The sequence below is a fragment of the Daphnia pulicaria genome, chromosome 10 (assembly GCF_021234035.1).
Source record: "Daphnia pulicaria isolate SC F1-1A chromosome 10, SC_F0-13Bv2, whole genome shotgun sequence".
Taxonomy (NCBI): Eukaryota; Metazoa; Arthropoda; class Branchiopoda; order Diplostraca; family Daphniidae; genus Daphnia; species Daphnia pulicaria.
In genome coordinates, this window is record NC_060922.1 from 164,140 (window position 1) to 181,340 (window position 17,201).

Here is a 17,201-nt window from a genome sequence, read left to right on the forward strand (position 1 = left end):
TTTTGATAATTTTAATTTTGCCACTTGTTTTTATTGATGTCTGGTTGGAACAAAAGGAAATTGTCAAGGGCATTTTAATCTTTTATTTGCAGAAATCTTTTTTCAGGACCGTTCAATCAGTTCTTCCCGTCCATTTGACCGATACTTGACTACTGGAAAACTGCCATTCGAAGCGACTGCTGCTGCTGTTGTTCATCCCCTTAAATAGACGATCCGCTACCGTGAACATTTTCAGTAACAGATTTGGTTTCACACTGGCAGCATCACCCCCTGTCAGATGGTCGTAGGTTTTTTGTTAAATTTCAATTTTAAAATGTTGAGATTCTTTAAAGTGCTTTTATTGGTGACACTGGCCAATGCCGATAATCGACTCATCTCCAATGATTTGCAAGCCACGGTATTATATCAAATCAATTAGTTATTCTGATTAATTTTAATTTGGTTTTTTTATGAATTTGCATTCAGATGTACCTAGCGAATTACGGCTACCTCGATCCGGCGTTGAAAAATAATTCATCTAACGCGCTGTTTCTCGTTTCAAAAGAGGCTTACCGTCACGCCATCGCCGAATTTCAATCGTTGGCCGGACTGGAACCAACAGGTAAGCAGCACCTTATCATTTAAATGATTCCATCAACCAATCTGTCCGAGTTGGAAATATTATCAAAATCTAATTTCTTAATTTGTCTCATTCTTTAATTATACGCAGGTATCTTGGATGAGAAGACGTTGGAATGGATGAACAAACCGCGTTGTGGCGTTCCCGACCGAGAGTATCACGCACCATCCGCCTCTACTCATCCTCTCACTCGCCGGAAGCGTTTTTCTGTTGAAGGTATATCCATTTCAAATTGACTGTGTATAATCCAAGTTTTTTAAAAGTACAAAATGCAATTCAGATAGAAACCGTTGGACGAAAAGGCACCTGACTTATGACATCAAAGTTTACACGTCCAAACTGAGCCGCAGCGAGGTGGATCACGAAATTGCCAGAGCTTTCAAGTTGTGGGAGAATGCCAGTGTTTTGACTTTTACACAAGTCACGACGGGCCAAGCCGACATCGTCATCCGGTATACATTTTAGCACTATAACATCAGACTTGATTTCAATTCAATTGTTGTTGTGTCCTAGTTTCGTACAGAAGGAGCACGGATGTTCTTACAGCGAAAGCGACCTGGGCATTCACGTTTTGGCTCACGCGTTCTCACCTCTTCATGGAGGCGAGGCTCATTTCCACGAGTCCGTCAAGTGGACCATCGATTCACCAATAGGTCAACCAATACCAAATGATATTGCTCTCATATAATATTGGGAATTTAATTTGATTGCAATTGGCGCCTTAATTTAGGTACCAATTTGCTTCACGTGGCCGTTCACGAAATCGGCCACTCACTGGGACTGTTTCACTCCACCGTTCCTTCTTCTGTCATGTATTTTACCGACAAGAGTTACGACCCTCATTTCAAATTGAGCGAGGACGACATTTCAGCCATCCAGGTACATTTTTCACTCGAGACATTTGATCATTTAAATTTCATTTTCCTTTGTCATCATCGGCAGCACCTCTACGGGAAAAACGAACGTACAAACGGAGGGTATTCCGAGGGGAATTATAATGATAATTCTGACCAGGAATTCAAAGGTAGATTAAATGTTATCTCTTAATTACTAAACTAATCAGTCCCAAATTATTTCGATTTACAGAACTTAAAAAGCAACTGGAAAAGACGACATCCATCGTTGAAGATTTAAAAAGCAAATTAAATGGAATTTTGGGTAAGGATTCAATTCCTTTTATTCGCCACCGACATTTACTATAATAAAAATCCATTTGAAATCATCAGAGGCAAGTAGAAAACCGGTCGACATTGGGCGCATTCCAACGTCGTGCGAGGATCTCCAGCGGATGGGAAACACCTTGAACGGAGTGTTTCTGGTCAAACGCTCAAAGAAAATGGAAACAATTTACTGCGATTTCAACGGGAAAAGTAAAATTCAATCTGAATTTTAATTATCAATTTAATTACTAATGATTTCCTTTCATCTATAGAATTAGAGACGTGGATCGGTACCGCCGATGTCAAATCAGCGCCAACTTATTTCTACGTCACGAGAAACTATTCGCTGTCGTCGGATGTCGGACCCATTCCGTTTCATTTGGCGCTAGTCAACGCGGGAAATGCCATGGATTTGAAAACGGGAATATTCACAGCTCCGAAATCGGGAACTTATTTCTTCTCTTTCACCGGAATGGCCAATTTTCCGCAAAGTTCTCAACTCCTCCGCCTGGGCGTCGGTTTCTTCTTGAACGGCCGACAGGTCGGCAGGAGCTTCGTGGACGAGGCCAACAGCGTCAACTTCCAGAAAAGTCAATTGACTCTCCAGTCGACATTTGGGTTGAACGAAGGCGACCGAATTTGGTTGCAGATTATCTTCATGGCATCGGGCGTGTCTCTGTACGACAACGAGTGGCACTACACCCATTTCACTGGTTTCATTCTAGATGAAGATCTTTCCATCTAGATTTTTCTATTCTTAATTAAATCGCTTAATCAGGTCAACCTTTTCCTTAACTGAGCGCTTCCTATTCCAATATTCAAAGCGGATCTTGTTTATCCCAACCCAGTTCTCATTTCCGGTTTCATCCCTCTCGACAGCCTCATTTTATTAATTAATATTTATATGAATTATACCATTTTAGAAAATAAATCATTTCATAATTTAACCCAACGTGTCCTATTATTTTAATTTTGATTTTGTTTTCTTTTAAAAGTTGCCGCCAATAGCCGCTAGGAGTTCCCGTGTAGTGTAGAACCACCTGTCATCAAGGCATTTTTAATTTTCAAATTTTTCAAATTTAGAAATTCGATCAACTGAATTTAGTAAAATGAACTTTAAATCACTAATCATTTACGATGGAGTCCAGGCCGGTAAAGCTGCACCAAACTCAAATACATTAAGTAAAAATGCGATTTAAGAGACCCTTAAACGCCATCGTCCTTTCTAAAGTTAAAACAATTGTATATAAAGGGCCGCCGCCATTTCTATTTCTAATACAGTAGGAGGACAGGACGATATCACATGGGACCGGAATAGAATAGCAGATGAAGTAATCAACCTTTTCCCACTGAATGACGAATATCTCGTAACACGCTCGTGAGCGGACCTGAACCTCTACATGCTAAGGGGAGCAGACCCACATATATGCTGGTCCGGCATATATCCTGGGGGAGGTTCTCCCGCGAGGCTCCGGTTGGTGTAATTGTGCCGAATGGTAAGTGAGCTCTTTCCAACTGAGAGTGGATATTCGTTTTTAGTTGACCTTTCATTTGAATGGCATGGCAGTCTTTGTTTTCTTTGGGTAAATGAATAATAGCAATTATTATTACATCCAACGAATAGATGACTTCTTCATGTTTTGATATCATTTTTTGGTAAGCACCAATACACGGGATTGTGAGAAATCGCCTCATGCGAGTTCTCTTGTTCTTTGTGAGGTTCTAGTATTTTCTTTATTCGAAGAGACGAACCTTTACAATAGTATGGTGCAGCCTACTATTAAACAAAGGGTTTACGACTCTTTTTTCAAGTGAACCTTATTTTTCCCCAAATTTCCCCATTTCTATCTGAAGAAATTTCCCCATTTTCCCTGATTTTCCAACGACATTCGACACTGAACCAAGGTAAAAATTTCTTCGATTTCCCCCCTATATTTTCCAATTTTCCCCAATATTCCCCGATTTTTCTCCGATTTAAATAGAATTCTTAATTAATTAAACCAAATTTTTTCTTATTAAACCAATATGTTATTTCTCATAAGTTTTCTCTTTTTTTAAGTCTGATATATCTGTAATTTGCCTTTTAAATTTTGGTTAAACAAGTATTGATGTAATTTTGCAATATTTGGATTTGTCGATCTCTTTTTATTTATTTGTCGAAATGGACGCTGCAGTTTCAGATTTATTTTATTTATCGAAATGGAGCCTTCCAAAAAAAATGCGCTTGAACTCGCTCTGAGGTATTTTTATATCCCGGACCATGTTCATCTTTCTTTGAATGATCGTCTTCGTTTTAACTGGCTAATGCAACAACCGTTGGCGAGCTGGCAGTTGTTAACGTTGGAAGAGTTCCGTCCTCGCGAGTCGCGACGGTGGATTTGTACCTCCAAGCCTGTGTGAGCGTCTTTATACCTAAGTTTTTATTTTTGTTTTCTTGTTTCTATATAAAGAAATTTCCCCATTTTCCCCGATTTTCCAACGACATTCGACACTGAACCAAAGGTAAAAATTTCTTCGATTTCCCCCTTATGTTTCCCAATTTTCCCCAATATTCCCCGATTTTTCTCCCATTTAGTTGTTTTGTTTCATTCATACTTAAGCTCCGCCCCTTGTGGAGGTGCTCTTATTATTGTCACGCTAATTGAGTCACTGGCCTCACAGTTTCTCGAAGATCTCCACCCCAATCGACAAGGAAGAGGAGCTCTTCGAATTCAAATCGAATCAAGAGAAGGTTTGATTAATCTATAAATATGATTATTCTTATTTCCCCCCCAGCAAGAACAGTATCCATTTGGATCAAGGGATGTGGTAAACATGAAATCGTTGAAATGAAATCTTCTTTTGTTTTTGATTCATCTTCAATGTCGCAACCTCATTTGTCAAATGCTCGAATGGGCAGTTATTTTTCTACCGTTTCATGGCATTCGCTTCAATTCATCTCGAGTACAATTCTCTAGTCCAAAAGCACGTCAGAAATGGCAACGTCAGAAACGCAAAAGCGTAAGCGTTTGAAATTGCAAAAAAGAAATGCTCCAGTCGTCATTTACGATCACTGGACTTGGACAGTGGGTTCAAAATCCACTAATAGAACAAGATAGTTTTGAAATTAATCTTCCATGGTAGCCATCACTAGCCAGCCCTTCAGAAATATGTTTTTGTTCATATTACACATTGTTGAATTTCAAAATACATCGAAAGCCGAGACTGAGATACAATTTAAAAAAAAGAGATTTGGATCACTCTTTTATAATTATTCTTGTAATCATAAAATACACATGATAAAAAGTGAGAGAAAAACCCAAAAACTTCTCATTAGTTTTTTAAAAATAAATTGTCAGCATCGGTGTAAGTTATTGGTGAAAAAATTCACAGGAGACGATTCTCCGAAGAAGGTTTTTATTATTTAGTTACCCGATAGGAATTTTAATCCCAATTGACCTAGAACCTCTTTCAACCCACCCGACCCCATTTCGACTTCTTAGAATCGCCCCCAATCAAAATGTTTTGGTCACGCCCCCGACGTCACGCCCATTATGGGTGTGACACTCCAACCCAAAGTGTCCAAAAGTCGTGCGTAGTTTACGCCGATAGCAGAACCAAAATTGTTACTACGCTAAATTGAAATTTCCCCAGTCCAATTTTGAGTTGTCACTTTTGCCTGATTTTAATGTGAAAAACGGATTCCAATCAAAATGAGGCAAATGTTGAATCAACGTCAAAATTGAATTGAACACGTCACGGACGCCGCGTCCGCTCTCCCCGGCCGGTGGTGGCCAAATGAGGCAGCGCTGAGATTTTTCTGGAGCCCAGCCTCGCGCCTACAATGGGAAACCGATGGGAATGAAATCGGATTCACATTCTTTTACGAATGAAATTTGATCCGAACAAACAGAACAAGAGAGTCGGGTCTGTTGGTTGGGTGTAGGGGTCCCTTCGAGACAGACGCTAACAAATCTTAAGTAGACAAAAAACAAACAAACGACAACAAAAATATCCTGCTAGAAGAAATGGAACTTTAGAGAAATTGGAAAAAGTTCACCGAGTTTTAGTTAGAGCTTAAAACTCAAAATTTCAAAATGATTTACCCAACCAACCAGTTTTAAACTGAACATTTCGAATTATTGTCTGATTAAAAACAAATCTACGCCAAATGTTAACATTAGCTGTATTTTATAACGCGTTACGTGACAACTTTAGTAATACCATCTTGTTATTTGTATATCTGATCAAGCGCTGAATAGAGTATTCTGAACCCAAATTATTATTTCAAAAATAAACAAATCAAATCAACATTTCCTTCTTCTTGTTTCATTCGAATTTGATGCCTTGAGCGAGTGGCAAATCCTTGCCGTAATTGATTGTGCAAGTGCTGCGGCGCATGTACTGCTTCCAGGAATCCGATCCAGACTCCCGGCCGCCTCCCGTGTGTTTCTCACCGCCAAAAGCGCCGCCAATCTCGGCTCCGCTCGTCCCGATGTTGACGTTGACGATCCCGCAGTCCGATCCTTTCGGTCCCAGCCACTATTCCAATTTAAATGCAATTCATTTGAATATTCCATTAAATAATTTTAAGATCTTTTCATTTTTCTACGTACCTTGAAGATCTGGCCGAGGTTCTGGGTGAACATACTGGACGAGAGACCTTGGTCGACGCTGTTGTTGATGGCCATGGCCTCGTCCATGTCCTGGCACTTGAGCACGTAGAGAATGGGAGCGAAACATTCGCTCATGACCACAGACGCCGTCGGCTTCAATCCCGTGATGATGGTCGGCTGGACAAAGAAGCCGGGACGGTCCGTCATGATTTTGCCGCCGAAAACCACATGGCCGCCCAGGGCCTCGGCTTCTTTGATGGTGGCAGTGAACGAATCGACGGCCGCCTGATTGTGCAGGGGGCCCAGCAGGACGCCAGACTCTAGGGGATCGCCCATTCTGGGCAAAAGCTGCTCGTAGGCTTTGACCAAACCGGCCAGGACCGTGTCGTAGACCTTGTCGTGTAAAATGAGACGACGGGTGGTGGTGCAGCGCTGGCCAGAGGTTCCAGCACAGGAGAAAACGGACGCCCGGATGACTAGATCGATTGGGGCACTCTCGTCGACCAGAATGGCGTTGTTGCCGCCCAGTTCGAGCAAATTGCGACCGAATCGGCTCTGGACGGCCACAGCCACTTGCTTGCCAACTTTGGTGCTGCCAGTGAACGAGATGAGAGGTAGACGGGGGTCGTTGGCCATGGCACTGCCGACATCAGCTCCACCACAGATGAGACTGCAAATGGCGCCTGGCAGGTTGTTCTTTTCCAGCACCTGGGCCACAATCTTGGTGGTGGCGATGCTGCACAAGGGTGTGGAAGGAGCGCCTTTCCAGATCATCGTATTGCCACAAATCTGAATGACATCAAAAAATAAATTTTAATGGAACTGTATTTTTTGTTTGAGTACTGACCATGGAGAGGGCGTTGTTCCAGCCGTAAACGGCGACAGGAAAGTTGAAGGCCGAAATGATGCCAATGGTTCCCAAAGGATTCCACATTTCCAGCAGGGTGTGATTGGGTCTCTCTGATGGAATTACTTTGCCCTCAAACATTCGCGAGAGGCCGACTGCGTAATCGCAAATGTCGACATACTCTTGAACTTCTCCGACACCTTCGGGGAGAATTTTACCTGGGAAATGAATACAAAAAATAGTTAATAATTTGTCAAACAGGAATTGAGAGACAAGCGATAATACCCATTTCCATCGAGACAAGCTTGCCAAGAGGCTCCAACTTTTCTCTCAGCGCAACTCCAATCTGCCTGACAATCTCTCCCCGTTTGGGAGCGGGGACATCAGCCCAAGTGCTCCATGCCTTCCTTGCCTCCACAACACAAGCATCGTAATCATCTACGTTGCCTTGAGAGACTTCAGCGATGACTTCACCTGTGGCTGGTGAAACTGATTGGACCACCTTAAAAAAAGTCGAAAAAAGTCAAGCAATGAGTTGACAAAAATGCTTAACATTATTAACAGCTTACCATTCCATTGGCGAACCATTTCCCATTGTAAACTCCCTGATTGAATGACTCCAGACCAAGATCTTCTTTGAGGAAGGCGTAACGGGGATGATCTACTAAGAAACCTTGGCTCGACATTGTTCTGTAGAGATGGAAACGAGTGAGTCTATCAAATGACTTGAAGCTTCTGGCCAATCTGAAAGTTATGGACATCTCAGTTCTCAATTGCAGTTATCTCGTTCCAACGTGTAAATTCTTCCCCGTTGAGACCGGTAGTTTTCGTCTGCTTCATTTAACTGCCATCTATTGGCAAAACTATTACATGAATTAATTGAATCAACAGCCAATAGAGGCCCTCAGCGACTGGGTAGGAAAAGTAAATAACGAAAATTCAAAAACCCAGAAATTGACTTTTGACTCGGCGTATTTCCCAGTGATATAATTAATCTATAATGTATGCACACCTGTGTTTACAGTCTAATGGAACTCTCAAGTTTATTTCCATTATATTCGAATAATGGTTTCCATTACATCGCAAGATGTTTATGTTCCCACGTCCTTTGACTATTTGAATAATAAACTCGGTGCACGTGTGCCCATCACAATCATTAAACAAACTCGAAGCTTATACAATCATGCACAATGTTCAAATTTCAGTTTGGATATAAAAGCCACAGTCGAAAAATGTCTGGTGATTATTGAGACATTCGAAACGCAATTGACAACATGAACCGACTGATTTTCCTCGCCGGCCTGCTGCTGGTGCTGGCCGTCAACGGAGCCCCTGAATCGCGACAGGCCAGCATGGGCATCCAGGTGTGTTACGGGCCAGGCAATTGCCAGGTGGAAAACACCGGGGTGGTCCTCGACTATCGCTGGACCGGCTGCGCAGACCCGTACAACTGCTACTCCGTAAGTTCTGATGACCTAATAGGCCTACATTTAAATCTGATTTTATGATGCGATAAATTACGTGAAATAATTACAGAATCCCAGTCAGAGTGAGTACGAAAGCGGATGGGGCATTACGTTCAGTAACGGCAATCAAATGACATTGGCCAACTGGCCGTCCAACGGGGCCAGAACGTTCCTCACCAGCGGACAGAATTCAAATCAGTTGAGTCCAATTCATTTCTCAAACTCAATTTTATTAATGAATTCCGCTAATTAAATCTGCTGCTGGTAAATAATTAGGTACCGCATGTTCTACCTGCTCAACAAGGAGCTGTCGTTCGAAGTGGACGTGACGGCCTGCGGCTGCGGCATGAATTCGGCCTTGTATTTCATCTCGATGGAGAGCGACGGCGGCCAGGGCAGTTCCGGCTACACGGGCGCCACTTACGGCACTGGCTATTGCGATGCCCAGCCGGCCGAGCCCGGTCGCCCGTCTTGCGACGAGCTGGACATTTGGGAGGCCAACAGTTTGGCCAACGTCTACACGACCCACCCGTGCCTCAACGGCCAGTGCGACCCGTACGGCTGCCCATTCAACACCTACGCCCGCGGCGACAGGAACTTTTACGGCCGCGGCCCGTCCTTCCAGGTGGACAGCACCCAGCGGTTCACGGTGGTGACCCGGTTCGTGACCGTCGACGGGACGGACAATGGCGACCTCAAAGAGATGCAGCGCTTCTACATCCAGAACGGCCGCACCATCCAGCAGCCGTCCTTCAACGGATTCAACAGCCTGTCGGACGGATACTGCAACTCTTTCGGCCTGTCCAACAGCCAGGGCGGCGTCTCCTACGGCATGTCGCAGGGCATGAGGAGAGGCATGGTCCTGTCCATGTCCATGTGGGGCAGTCCCAGCGATCCCAACAGCATGACCTGGATGGACAACGAGCCCAACGGCCCTTGCCCGGTCTACCAGAACCCCAATCCTTACACGACATTCGGCAACATCAAGATCGGACCCATCGGTTCCACCGTTTGATTGGCCATCATCATTATTATGGACATGATTTTACAAAATAGAATTACCAGCAAAATAAAAATACATAATCCAAAATGCATTTTAGAATTTTATTTAATGTGATATCAAACGAATTGGGGAATTTTCTTGCAGATTCTTTAAATATTAACGATATTAACCGACGCTTTGAGCAGATTGTTTGCGGAATTTATTTTGTTCAGTCAGTCGTTTCGCTGGGATGACATATGTCAAAGGATTATAATATAAGTTAAATTATACTGTTAGTATATTATTCTGTTGGTCGTTAATAGCCACATGAGCGCATTTATAGCCTACGGCCTATAAATGTCTTGGCTTATCACAAAACGTCGTATAGATAAGAAATAACACGACGAGGTACATTTATATTAAAGCGGCCACGTAGGCTATTACATTATTGCCATGTATAATAGACTTTGCTGTCCGGTTCTCACCGGTGTTATTAATAAGAGTAAATTTACTCTGATGCAATTTGTTTAGTAGGCTATATCACTTCCTGACTGAATTTTTTTCGTTAACTTTGGCCTCGGCTCAGGAATTTCTCGATAACAAAAAACAAAATTTTGTTTTGATGGAGAGAAATTTTTGTGCAAAAACAAGAAGGTTGCCCATCATTTTCGCTGATCTATTTATAGTTAAAGAAAACATTTTTTGATCAAAAAATATTATCGAATCTTACTTGAATTAAGAAAGGTCATTCTGTCGCCTTTAAGAAATCGCCTGAAATAATAAAATGAATTAAAGCGTCATTTCATTCAGCCAATTTATACCTAGACTCTCCAGATGATTGTCCGATAAGAATATTGTAGACTTCAATATAGATAAAGTCCAAATCATGTACGTACGCACGCGTGATGACCTATTTAAAAAAAAATCAAAAATCAAATCTGAATCGAATTGTTTGCTCGTCGTCGACGGCGAATGATATTGAAGCTTATTGTTGGCTCGTCTAAACGAGAGGGGTGTGCGCGTGAATGCTGCGTGGGCTGCGTGCGTTATTACGCACATCGCCCACCAATCCAGCACGTGATTGGCGGCCACACATCCTACATAATCTCAGCACCAGCCCGTTATTATCGTATTTAATACTACTTTGGAGTTTGATCGAAATGATATGAGAATATAATATAAATCTACAAAACGACGATGGCGACGTTATTTAGATTATTGGTTGCACCATCATCATTCACCTATACCCCCCTTTCGTGTTATCACCCCCCTCCCCACATTGCACGGGTTGGACCCGATGGCACATTTCACCTTGGGATGGATTACATCACCAAAGCCAGCAGATCCTTTTTACTGCGCCCGTTTATAATCTCAATACTACGCCAGCCCCAAGGGCAAAATATGTTAACACAAATGCTTGAGTTTAAGATAAATGAAGTTTCCCGATTGCCTCGATATCATACAAACGTATAATAGTTCTATAACTATATAAGGACACCCGACTGTCGATCGTCTTCAGGTCATTCCAAATTTTGGCTTCGTCTCTGATCATCAACAGCAGGAAATTCATTCAGAGTAAGTCTGAAATTTTCTCAAAGGCCTACTGGCTTGTTTAACCTATCATTTAAATCATTTTGTCCCTTTTGAATTGATTAGAAAGTTGAAAATGATGGTTCTAAGAGTGGCATTGGTCGCTCTGCTGTCGGCTGTCGTCTCAGTCTCGGCCCAGGTCAATTCCTGCTACGCCGACATCGCCAGTCCCAATTTCTATTTCGCCACCAAAACCTCCTACAAATTCGTCAAAAACACAAACACTGATCTCATCACTTTGCCAGGTATACATTAAATGAATTCAAATTCAATTTAATTGCGAGCCCGAAGGGCGAAGCTAATAATCGCATACGCAGGAAAAAAAAAGCCATGTCACTTTGTATGTCTGTCTGTAACGCTCCATAGCTCGGGCGTTTTACAACAGATTTCGGACTTTTTGGTCTTGAAAATTAAACAAAAAATATGCGGTGCGACCAGAACAAAAATAATTTCATTTATTTAATTAGTTTTCCCGTAATTAATGAAAAACTGCTAAAATAATTGTTTTACGACTAGTGACATCTGGCGGTTGCGACTACCACTTTTTACTTTACGTCAAGACGAAAAACGAATTTTAGAAAGACGAAAAATAGATTTTTGGTTATAGCGCTGGAATGATAATGAAGAGGGCCATGGTTCAAGTCTCATTATAGATTTACTTTTTTTTAGAATAAAAATATTGTTTTGACCCATGAACTTTGTGAACCATGACTCAGACAAATCAAAATTTTGCGATAGAATTTTTTTCCAGAAAATTTCAGAGAAAAAACAAAGAATTTACAGAAAAGTTCTGAAAAATTAGGAAGGCATTTAGCAAAAAGTCCGACTTACGGACAATAGGCTCTGAATTTTTCATTTAAGACAGTTTTCAACTGTCTGGGCGAAGCTAATAATCGCATACGCAGGAAAAAAAAAGCCATGTCACTTTGTATGTCTGTCTGTAACGCTCCATAGCTCGGGCGTTTTACAACAGATTTCGGACTTTTTGGTCTTGAAAATTAAACAAAAAATATGCGGTGCGACCAGAACAAAAATAATTTCATTTATTTAATTAGTTTTCCCGTAATTAATGAAAAACTGCTAAAATAATTGTTTTACGACTAGTGACATCTGGCGGTTGCGACTACCACTTTTTACTTTACGTCAAGACGAAAAACGAATTTTAGAAAGACGAAAAATAGATTTTTGGTTATAGCGCTGGAATGATAATGAAGAGGGCCATGGTTCAAGTCTCATTATAGATTTACTTTTTTTTAGAATAAAAATATTGTTTTGACCCATGAACTTTGTGAACCATGACTCAGACAAATCAAAATTTTGCGATAGAATTTTTTTCCAGAAAATTTCAGAGAAAAAACAAAGAATTTACAGAAAAGTTCTGAAAAATTAGGAAGGCATTTAGCAAAAAGTCCGACTTACCAATAGGCTCTGAATTTTTCATTTAAGACAGTTTTCAACTGGCTTACGACTATCCCTTCGCGGCGAGCTGATAAGCTTGCTTTTCTATCTTATTTTATGGCTACAATTAATTCCATTTGGTCGAACATTTATGTACCTAAACAAAGGTTGCGAGGCCGTTCAAATGTGGCTCTTTTCGCGCCATGGAACGAGGTACCCGCGAAACGATCCCGAGCCCGGAGGCGAGGACGACGGTAGGGCCGCCCCGCAGGAGGGACGTGAAATGGAACTGGACGCCCTGACCCAGCAGATGCCGATCTTGAGAGACGCCGTCATCCAGAATCACGTGAGCGGCAGGGGCGAATTGTGCGCCGAGGACCTGCAGAACTTGCGCGACTGGACCATCGACATCCCGCCCGAGTTGGAGGAGAAATTGGCCCCCTCCGGCGAAGAGGAAATGCACGACATTGGCCAGCGCTACACGGCCCGTTTGCCCGGCCTGCTCGACCGCTCCTACAAAGATGGCGACTACACGGTAATAAATAATAAGTAAAACCTTTTTATGTAATAATAATAATGGCATAATTTAATTATTAAATTGCAATTGTTTGTTTGATTGTTGCCGACAGTTTCGATTCACGACGGCCAGTCGGGCGGAGAAGAGCTGCCATCATTTCGCCAAAGGCGTTTGGGGTAATAACGAGGAGGACACGATCGTCTATCCGGTGCCCATCGAAAACGATCCTCTCATCCGGGTAATATATAATAATAAATCAATGAACTTAATATTTCAAATCATTTGTAGGCCTATAAGATAATATCACAACTACATGTATATTAATGTTTGTTTATTTTGTTTTGTCGGGTCTATTTCTAGTTTTACAAGGTGTGCAGCAAGTGGTACGACGAGGTGGACAACAACACGGCATCTCGCGTCGAGTGGCAGAAATTCATCGACGGTCCCGAAGTGGCCCAGACGGTGGCCGCCGTTTCCAAACGCCTCGGCTTCTCTACCAGCACCCCCCTCTCTTACGGTAAAATTAAAATTATCTAACCTGTAGGCCTTACGAATAAAATTCAAAGTTCACTAATGAATTCAAAATTCTTTTGGTATCTACTCACATAGATCAAGTGTCTTTGACCTACACCATGTGTCGCTACGACAAGGCCCTCTATTACGGCCAACTGTCGCCCTGGTGCGCCGCTTTTTCCAATTCGGACCTGCTGGTCCTCGAGTACGTCGACGACCTGCTCTACTATTACAAGGACGGCTACGGCTACGACATCAACTGGATGCAGGCCTGCAATCCGGTCGTCGACGTCGCCACTTACTTCAATTCCATCGTGTTGGGGGCCACCAGCAAACCGTACGGCATCTTTTACTTTTCCCATTCGGGCGCCATGGCTAAATTGCTGGCCAGGTGGGGCCTATACAAGGACGCCATGGCCCCGACGGCTTCCAACTTCGCCTTCATGTCGGGCCGTCAGTGGAGCACGTCGCGAATGCAGAATTTCGGCGTCAACATGGTCTTTGTCCTCTTCCGCTGCGAACTCAACACCTACAAGGTCCAGTTGTACGTCAACGAGCGGCTGACGCACATTCCCGGCTGTGCCGGCGACACTTGTCTCTTCTCCGAGTTCGCCGCCATCGTTCAGCCCATCATCGAAACCTGCGACTTGGACGCCATCTGCGAAAACCCACCCGCCTATTAACGATCAAAAACTATAATATATAAACAAGATAATATACCTAAAACGATGTCGATTGAATAATTAATAAATGCATGTCACTAAAGTGATGCGACAGCGAAAGATATTATAGTCCTATTATACAGTTTGAACTACCTAAAGCTTAATAAATGTGATTCCCCTCAGTATAAAAAATATTTGTCATTGAATTGAATTCTCGCTTCTATGTTCTAGACATTTTTGGCTGCTAGTTCCGCTGCCGGCTATCACGTCCGCCATCCATCGCAGACAACCATCGAAAGACTTGCTTATAGAATTCACGCTCAAACAAATTCCCCGTCAGCTGTCGCGCCCATACGCCATCGAAAAATCACGACCATTTGCTATACCCTTGATAGAGATATTCAAATTTCCCCCCATCATTTCCTTTTAATTAGTACCTATATAAGTCCGTACGTCAATTCCAAATTAAGAAAAAACAATTAACTTTAACTCTTTTGAATTGAATCACTAAAAAAACCCAAGCCCCTCTCCAGTCAGCATTTTCCTGGCCGTCATATGCTTACGTGATGGATTAGTTATATGCTGCTATCGAGCATACAGGTATAATATAGAGAGAGACTTTCCAGCAGCTCTGTAGACTTTTCTCTACGTTTCAGTCGCAACTTTCTGCCAGTCCTCGGCCATCCTCCATCCATTCCACTTGTCTACGTTCCGCAAACCATCCGCCCATATCAGCTTGTATAGATAGTTGCTCATTCCTTTCGCTTCTCTACAGCATCGACCGTTGACCTAAAAGTCCATCTCTCTCTCCTTTTACGTGAATTTGGCCAGTCGCCATACCGTCTGGTTACATCAAAATGGCCGGCATTACTTATGCAACAACGACTCTCCTCACGGCCATTTGCTGCTGTCTGGTTACGGCAGCGAGCGCCTACAACATTCTCGTCTTGTCGCCCATCACGACGCCCAGCCACACCAACGTCCTGAAGCCGCTGGTGATGGCCCTGGCCGACCAGCGCGGCCACTCCGTCACCTACTGGAACGGACTGAAACCGCCGTCGGCTTTCAACTCAACCAGCGGCAACTTGCGGGTCCTCCACTCGTCACCCAGCGACCTGGTCGACATCAACAACGACCACGGCATCCGCTTCAGCCACCGCAACAGCCCCTTCCGGCTCTTCTTCGACATCCCCCAGCGGATGGCCAACTACTGCACGGCCGTCTTCAACGATCCCATTTTCCACCGGCTGATGATGAACGGGACGGACAACCAGGAGCGATACGATCTGCTGGTCATCGAAGGCGTTTTCAACGACTGCGCTTTGCTGCTGGCCAAAGCGCTGGACTTGCCGTTCGTCTACTTCAACTGCATGTCGCCAACGCCGTGGCTGCTGGACGCCGTCGGCTCGCCGCTGGCCCTCGACCATTTCCCGCACCCGGGATTCAGTTACACGGACCAGATGAGCCTCTGGCAGAGGACCGTCAACGCCTTGTCCGGCGTCATGATCGTCTACTTTCACCGATGGGTCGTCATGCCCACCGTCGACCGGGTGGCCGCCAACATTCTCGGGCGCAATCTGACGCCCGTCTGGGACATTGAGGATCGATATCTGAGCCTTTTGATGACCAACAGCCATTTCAGCATCAATTACCAGTTCCCCATGCTGCCGGCCGTCGTCCAAATCGGCGGACTCTACTGCGCTCCTCCCAAACCGCTGCCGGAAGAGCTGGAATCCTTTGTAAACGCTTCCGGCGACGACGGATTCATCCTCGTCAGTTTCGGATCGATCGTCAAAGGATCACAAGTTCCCGACGGGATCCGCTTGCTTTTCCTCTCGACTTTCGCCCGTCTGAGTCAGCGGGTTATTTTCAAATGGGAAGATCAACCGGGCGAAAATGTTTCCATCCCGTCCAACGTTAAATTGCTCCCGTGGATGCCTCAACAGGACCTTCTGGGCCATCCCAAAATCCGTTTGTTCATCAACCACGGCGGACTCAACAGCAAACAAGAGGCCGTCTACCACGGGGTCCCGTTCATCGCTCTGCCGCTCTTTGCCGATCAGCCCATCAACGCCCAAAAGGCCCAGGACGACGGGTACGCCATTCGACTCGATTGGGATAATTTGACGGAAGAGATTCTTTACGACGCCATCCAGCGGATTCTCACCGATCCGAGGTATGCCCTGAGGATGAAAGAAGTTTCGGCGCTGTCGCGTGACGAGATGACGAGTCCGCTGGAACGGGCCATCTACTGGATCGAGTACGTCATCCGCCACCAGGGGGCTCCGCATTTGCGCAGCGCTTCCCGCCAACTTTCCCTACACCAACGCGGATTCGTCGACGTGATGCTCGTCGTCGTTAGCATCGCCTTTCTCGTCGCCTACGTCGCCATTTGCATGTGCCGCCGGGCCTTATTGCTCCTGGCCTTGGCAGCAAGAAAACAACAGCACGACACGCCGAGGATGATGACGGGATCAGCCAAAAAAGTTGATTGATCGATTTCCGCCGTGCTATATACGCTCATACGTTAACACATTGTATGATTACCTATATCATCAAAAGTATAGGCCAGTATTCTTTTAAATACTATATTCAGTTCTAAATGTTGACTGAATAAAATAATGACATCATGTATAGAATTATTTCAGCACTCTCCGCTATTAAACCATGAATTTCATAATTATTTCAATTATTTAATATACAATTATCATCGACAAAAGTATAGATTTTCTCAACCTGCTGATTTATTTTATCAAATACATTAAAACGTTGAGTTATAATGGTTAATACATCATATGGTCCGGATATAACAGTGCATCCATTTAAAAGTAAAGGCTATAATTTAGTATAAA

General features: G+C 43.6%; 4 protein-coding genes and 1 pseudogene across 4 annotated transcripts; 4 read left to right on the top strand and 1 right to left on the bottom strand.

The window, feature by feature from the left end:
* The first annotated feature begins 222 nt into the window (after nucleotides 1-222).
* Nucleotides 223-2,973, top strand: LOC124315036 (annotated as a pseudogene).
* Nucleotides 2,974-5,925: 2,952 nt separating this feature from the next.
* Nucleotides 5,926-8,055, bottom strand: LOC124315031 (putative aldehyde dehydrogenase family 7 member A1 homolog). Its single transcript, XM_046780387.1, has 5 exons — nucleotides 7,791-8,055; nucleotides 7,507-7,723; nucleotides 7,222-7,439; nucleotides 6,375-7,163; nucleotides 5,926-6,300 (listed from the first exon to the last, which is right to left on the bottom strand). Exons 1-5 carry the CDS (start codon nucleotides 7,980-7,982, stop codon nucleotides 6,088-6,090), a joined length of 1,629 nt encoding a protein of 542 aa, XP_046636343.1. The 5' UTR covers nucleotides 7,983-8,055; the 3' UTR covers nucleotides 5,926-6,087.
* A 391-nt stretch (nucleotides 8,056-8,446) lies between these two features.
* On the top strand, nucleotides 8,447-9,781 carry LOC124315032 (probable 1,4-beta-D-glucan cellobiohydrolase B). Its single transcript, XM_046780388.1, has 3 exons — nucleotides 8,447-8,681; nucleotides 8,758-8,885; nucleotides 8,964-9,781. The coding sequence occupies exons 1-3, from the start codon at nucleotides 8,496-8,498 to the stop codon at nucleotides 9,700-9,702; spliced, it is 1,053 nt and encodes a 350-aa protein (XP_046636344.1). The 5' UTR covers nucleotides 8,447-8,495; the 3' UTR covers nucleotides 9,703-9,781.
* Nucleotides 9,782-11,124: 1,343 nt separating this feature from the next.
* LOC124313888 (multiple inositol polyphosphate phosphatase 1-like) lies at nucleotides 11,125-14,541 on the top strand. Its single transcript, XM_046778724.1, has 6 exons — nucleotides 11,125-11,244; nucleotides 11,326-11,504; nucleotides 12,825-13,192; nucleotides 13,287-13,412; nucleotides 13,535-13,691; nucleotides 13,784-14,541. Exons 2-6 carry the CDS (start codon nucleotides 11,336-11,338, stop codon nucleotides 14,368-14,370), a joined length of 1,407 nt encoding a protein of 468 aa, XP_046634680.1. The 5' UTR covers nucleotides 11,125-11,244; nucleotides 11,326-11,335; the 3' UTR covers nucleotides 14,371-14,541.
* Nucleotides 14,542-15,034: 493 nt separating this feature from the next.
* On the top strand, nucleotides 15,035-17,008 carry LOC124313833 (UDP-glycosyltransferase UGT5-like). The gene has a single exon (XM_046778630.1). The coding sequence runs from the start codon at nucleotides 15,207-15,209 to the stop codon at nucleotides 16,842-16,844; it is 1,638 nt and encodes a 545-aa protein (XP_046634586.1). The 5' UTR covers nucleotides 15,035-15,206; the 3' UTR covers nucleotides 16,845-17,008.
* The last annotated feature ends 193 nt before the right edge of the window (nucleotides 17,009-17,201 follow it).

What these genes read in the sequence shown, in the direction of transcription:
- LOC124315032 (XM_046780388.1), top strand. Translation starts at nt 8,496, where the DNA reads ATGAACCGACTGATTTTCCTCGCCGGCCTGCTGCTGGTGCTGGCCGTC. An exon ending in ACCCGTACAACTGCTACTCC is followed by an intron (nt 8,682 to 8,757) that starts GTAAGTTCTGAT and finishes AAATAATTACAG; the next exon opens with AATCCCAGTCAGAGTGAGTA. An exon ending in AGCGGACAGAATTCAAATCA is followed by an intron (nt 8,886 to 8,963) that starts GTTGAGTCCAAT and finishes GTAAATAATTAG; the next exon opens with GTACCGCATGTTCTACCTGC.
- LOC124313888 (XM_046778724.1), top strand. Translation starts at nt 11,336, where the DNA reads ATGATGGTTCTAAGAGTGGCATTGGTCGCTCTGCTGTCGGCTGTCGTC. An exon ending in TGATCTCATCACTTTGCCAG is followed by an intron (nt 11,505 to 12,824) that starts GTATACATTAAA and finishes ACCTAAACAAAG; the next exon opens with GTTGCGAGGCCGTTCAAATG. An exon ending in ACAAAGATGGCGACTACACG is followed by an intron (nt 13,193 to 13,286) that starts GTAATAAATAAT and finishes TGTTGCCGACAG; the next exon opens with TTTCGATTCACGACGGCCAG.
- LOC124315031 (XM_046780387.1), bottom strand. Translation starts at nt 7,982, where the DNA reads ATGTCCATAACTTTCAGATTGGCCAGAAGCTTCAAGTCATTTGATAGA. An exon ending in AATGGTTCGCCAATGGAATG is followed by an intron (nt 7,724 to 7,790) that starts GTAAGCTGTTAA and finishes ACTTTTTTTAAG; the next exon opens with GTGGTCCAATCAGTTTCACC. An exon ending in GCTTGTCTCGATGGAAATGG is followed by an intron (nt 7,440 to 7,506) that starts GTATTATCGCTT and finishes TTCATTTCCCAG; the next exon opens with GTAAAATTCTCCCCGAAGGT.
- LOC124313833 (XM_046778630.1), top strand. Translation starts at nt 15,207, where the DNA reads ATGGCCGGCATTACTTATGCAACAACGACTCTCCTCACGGCCATTTGC.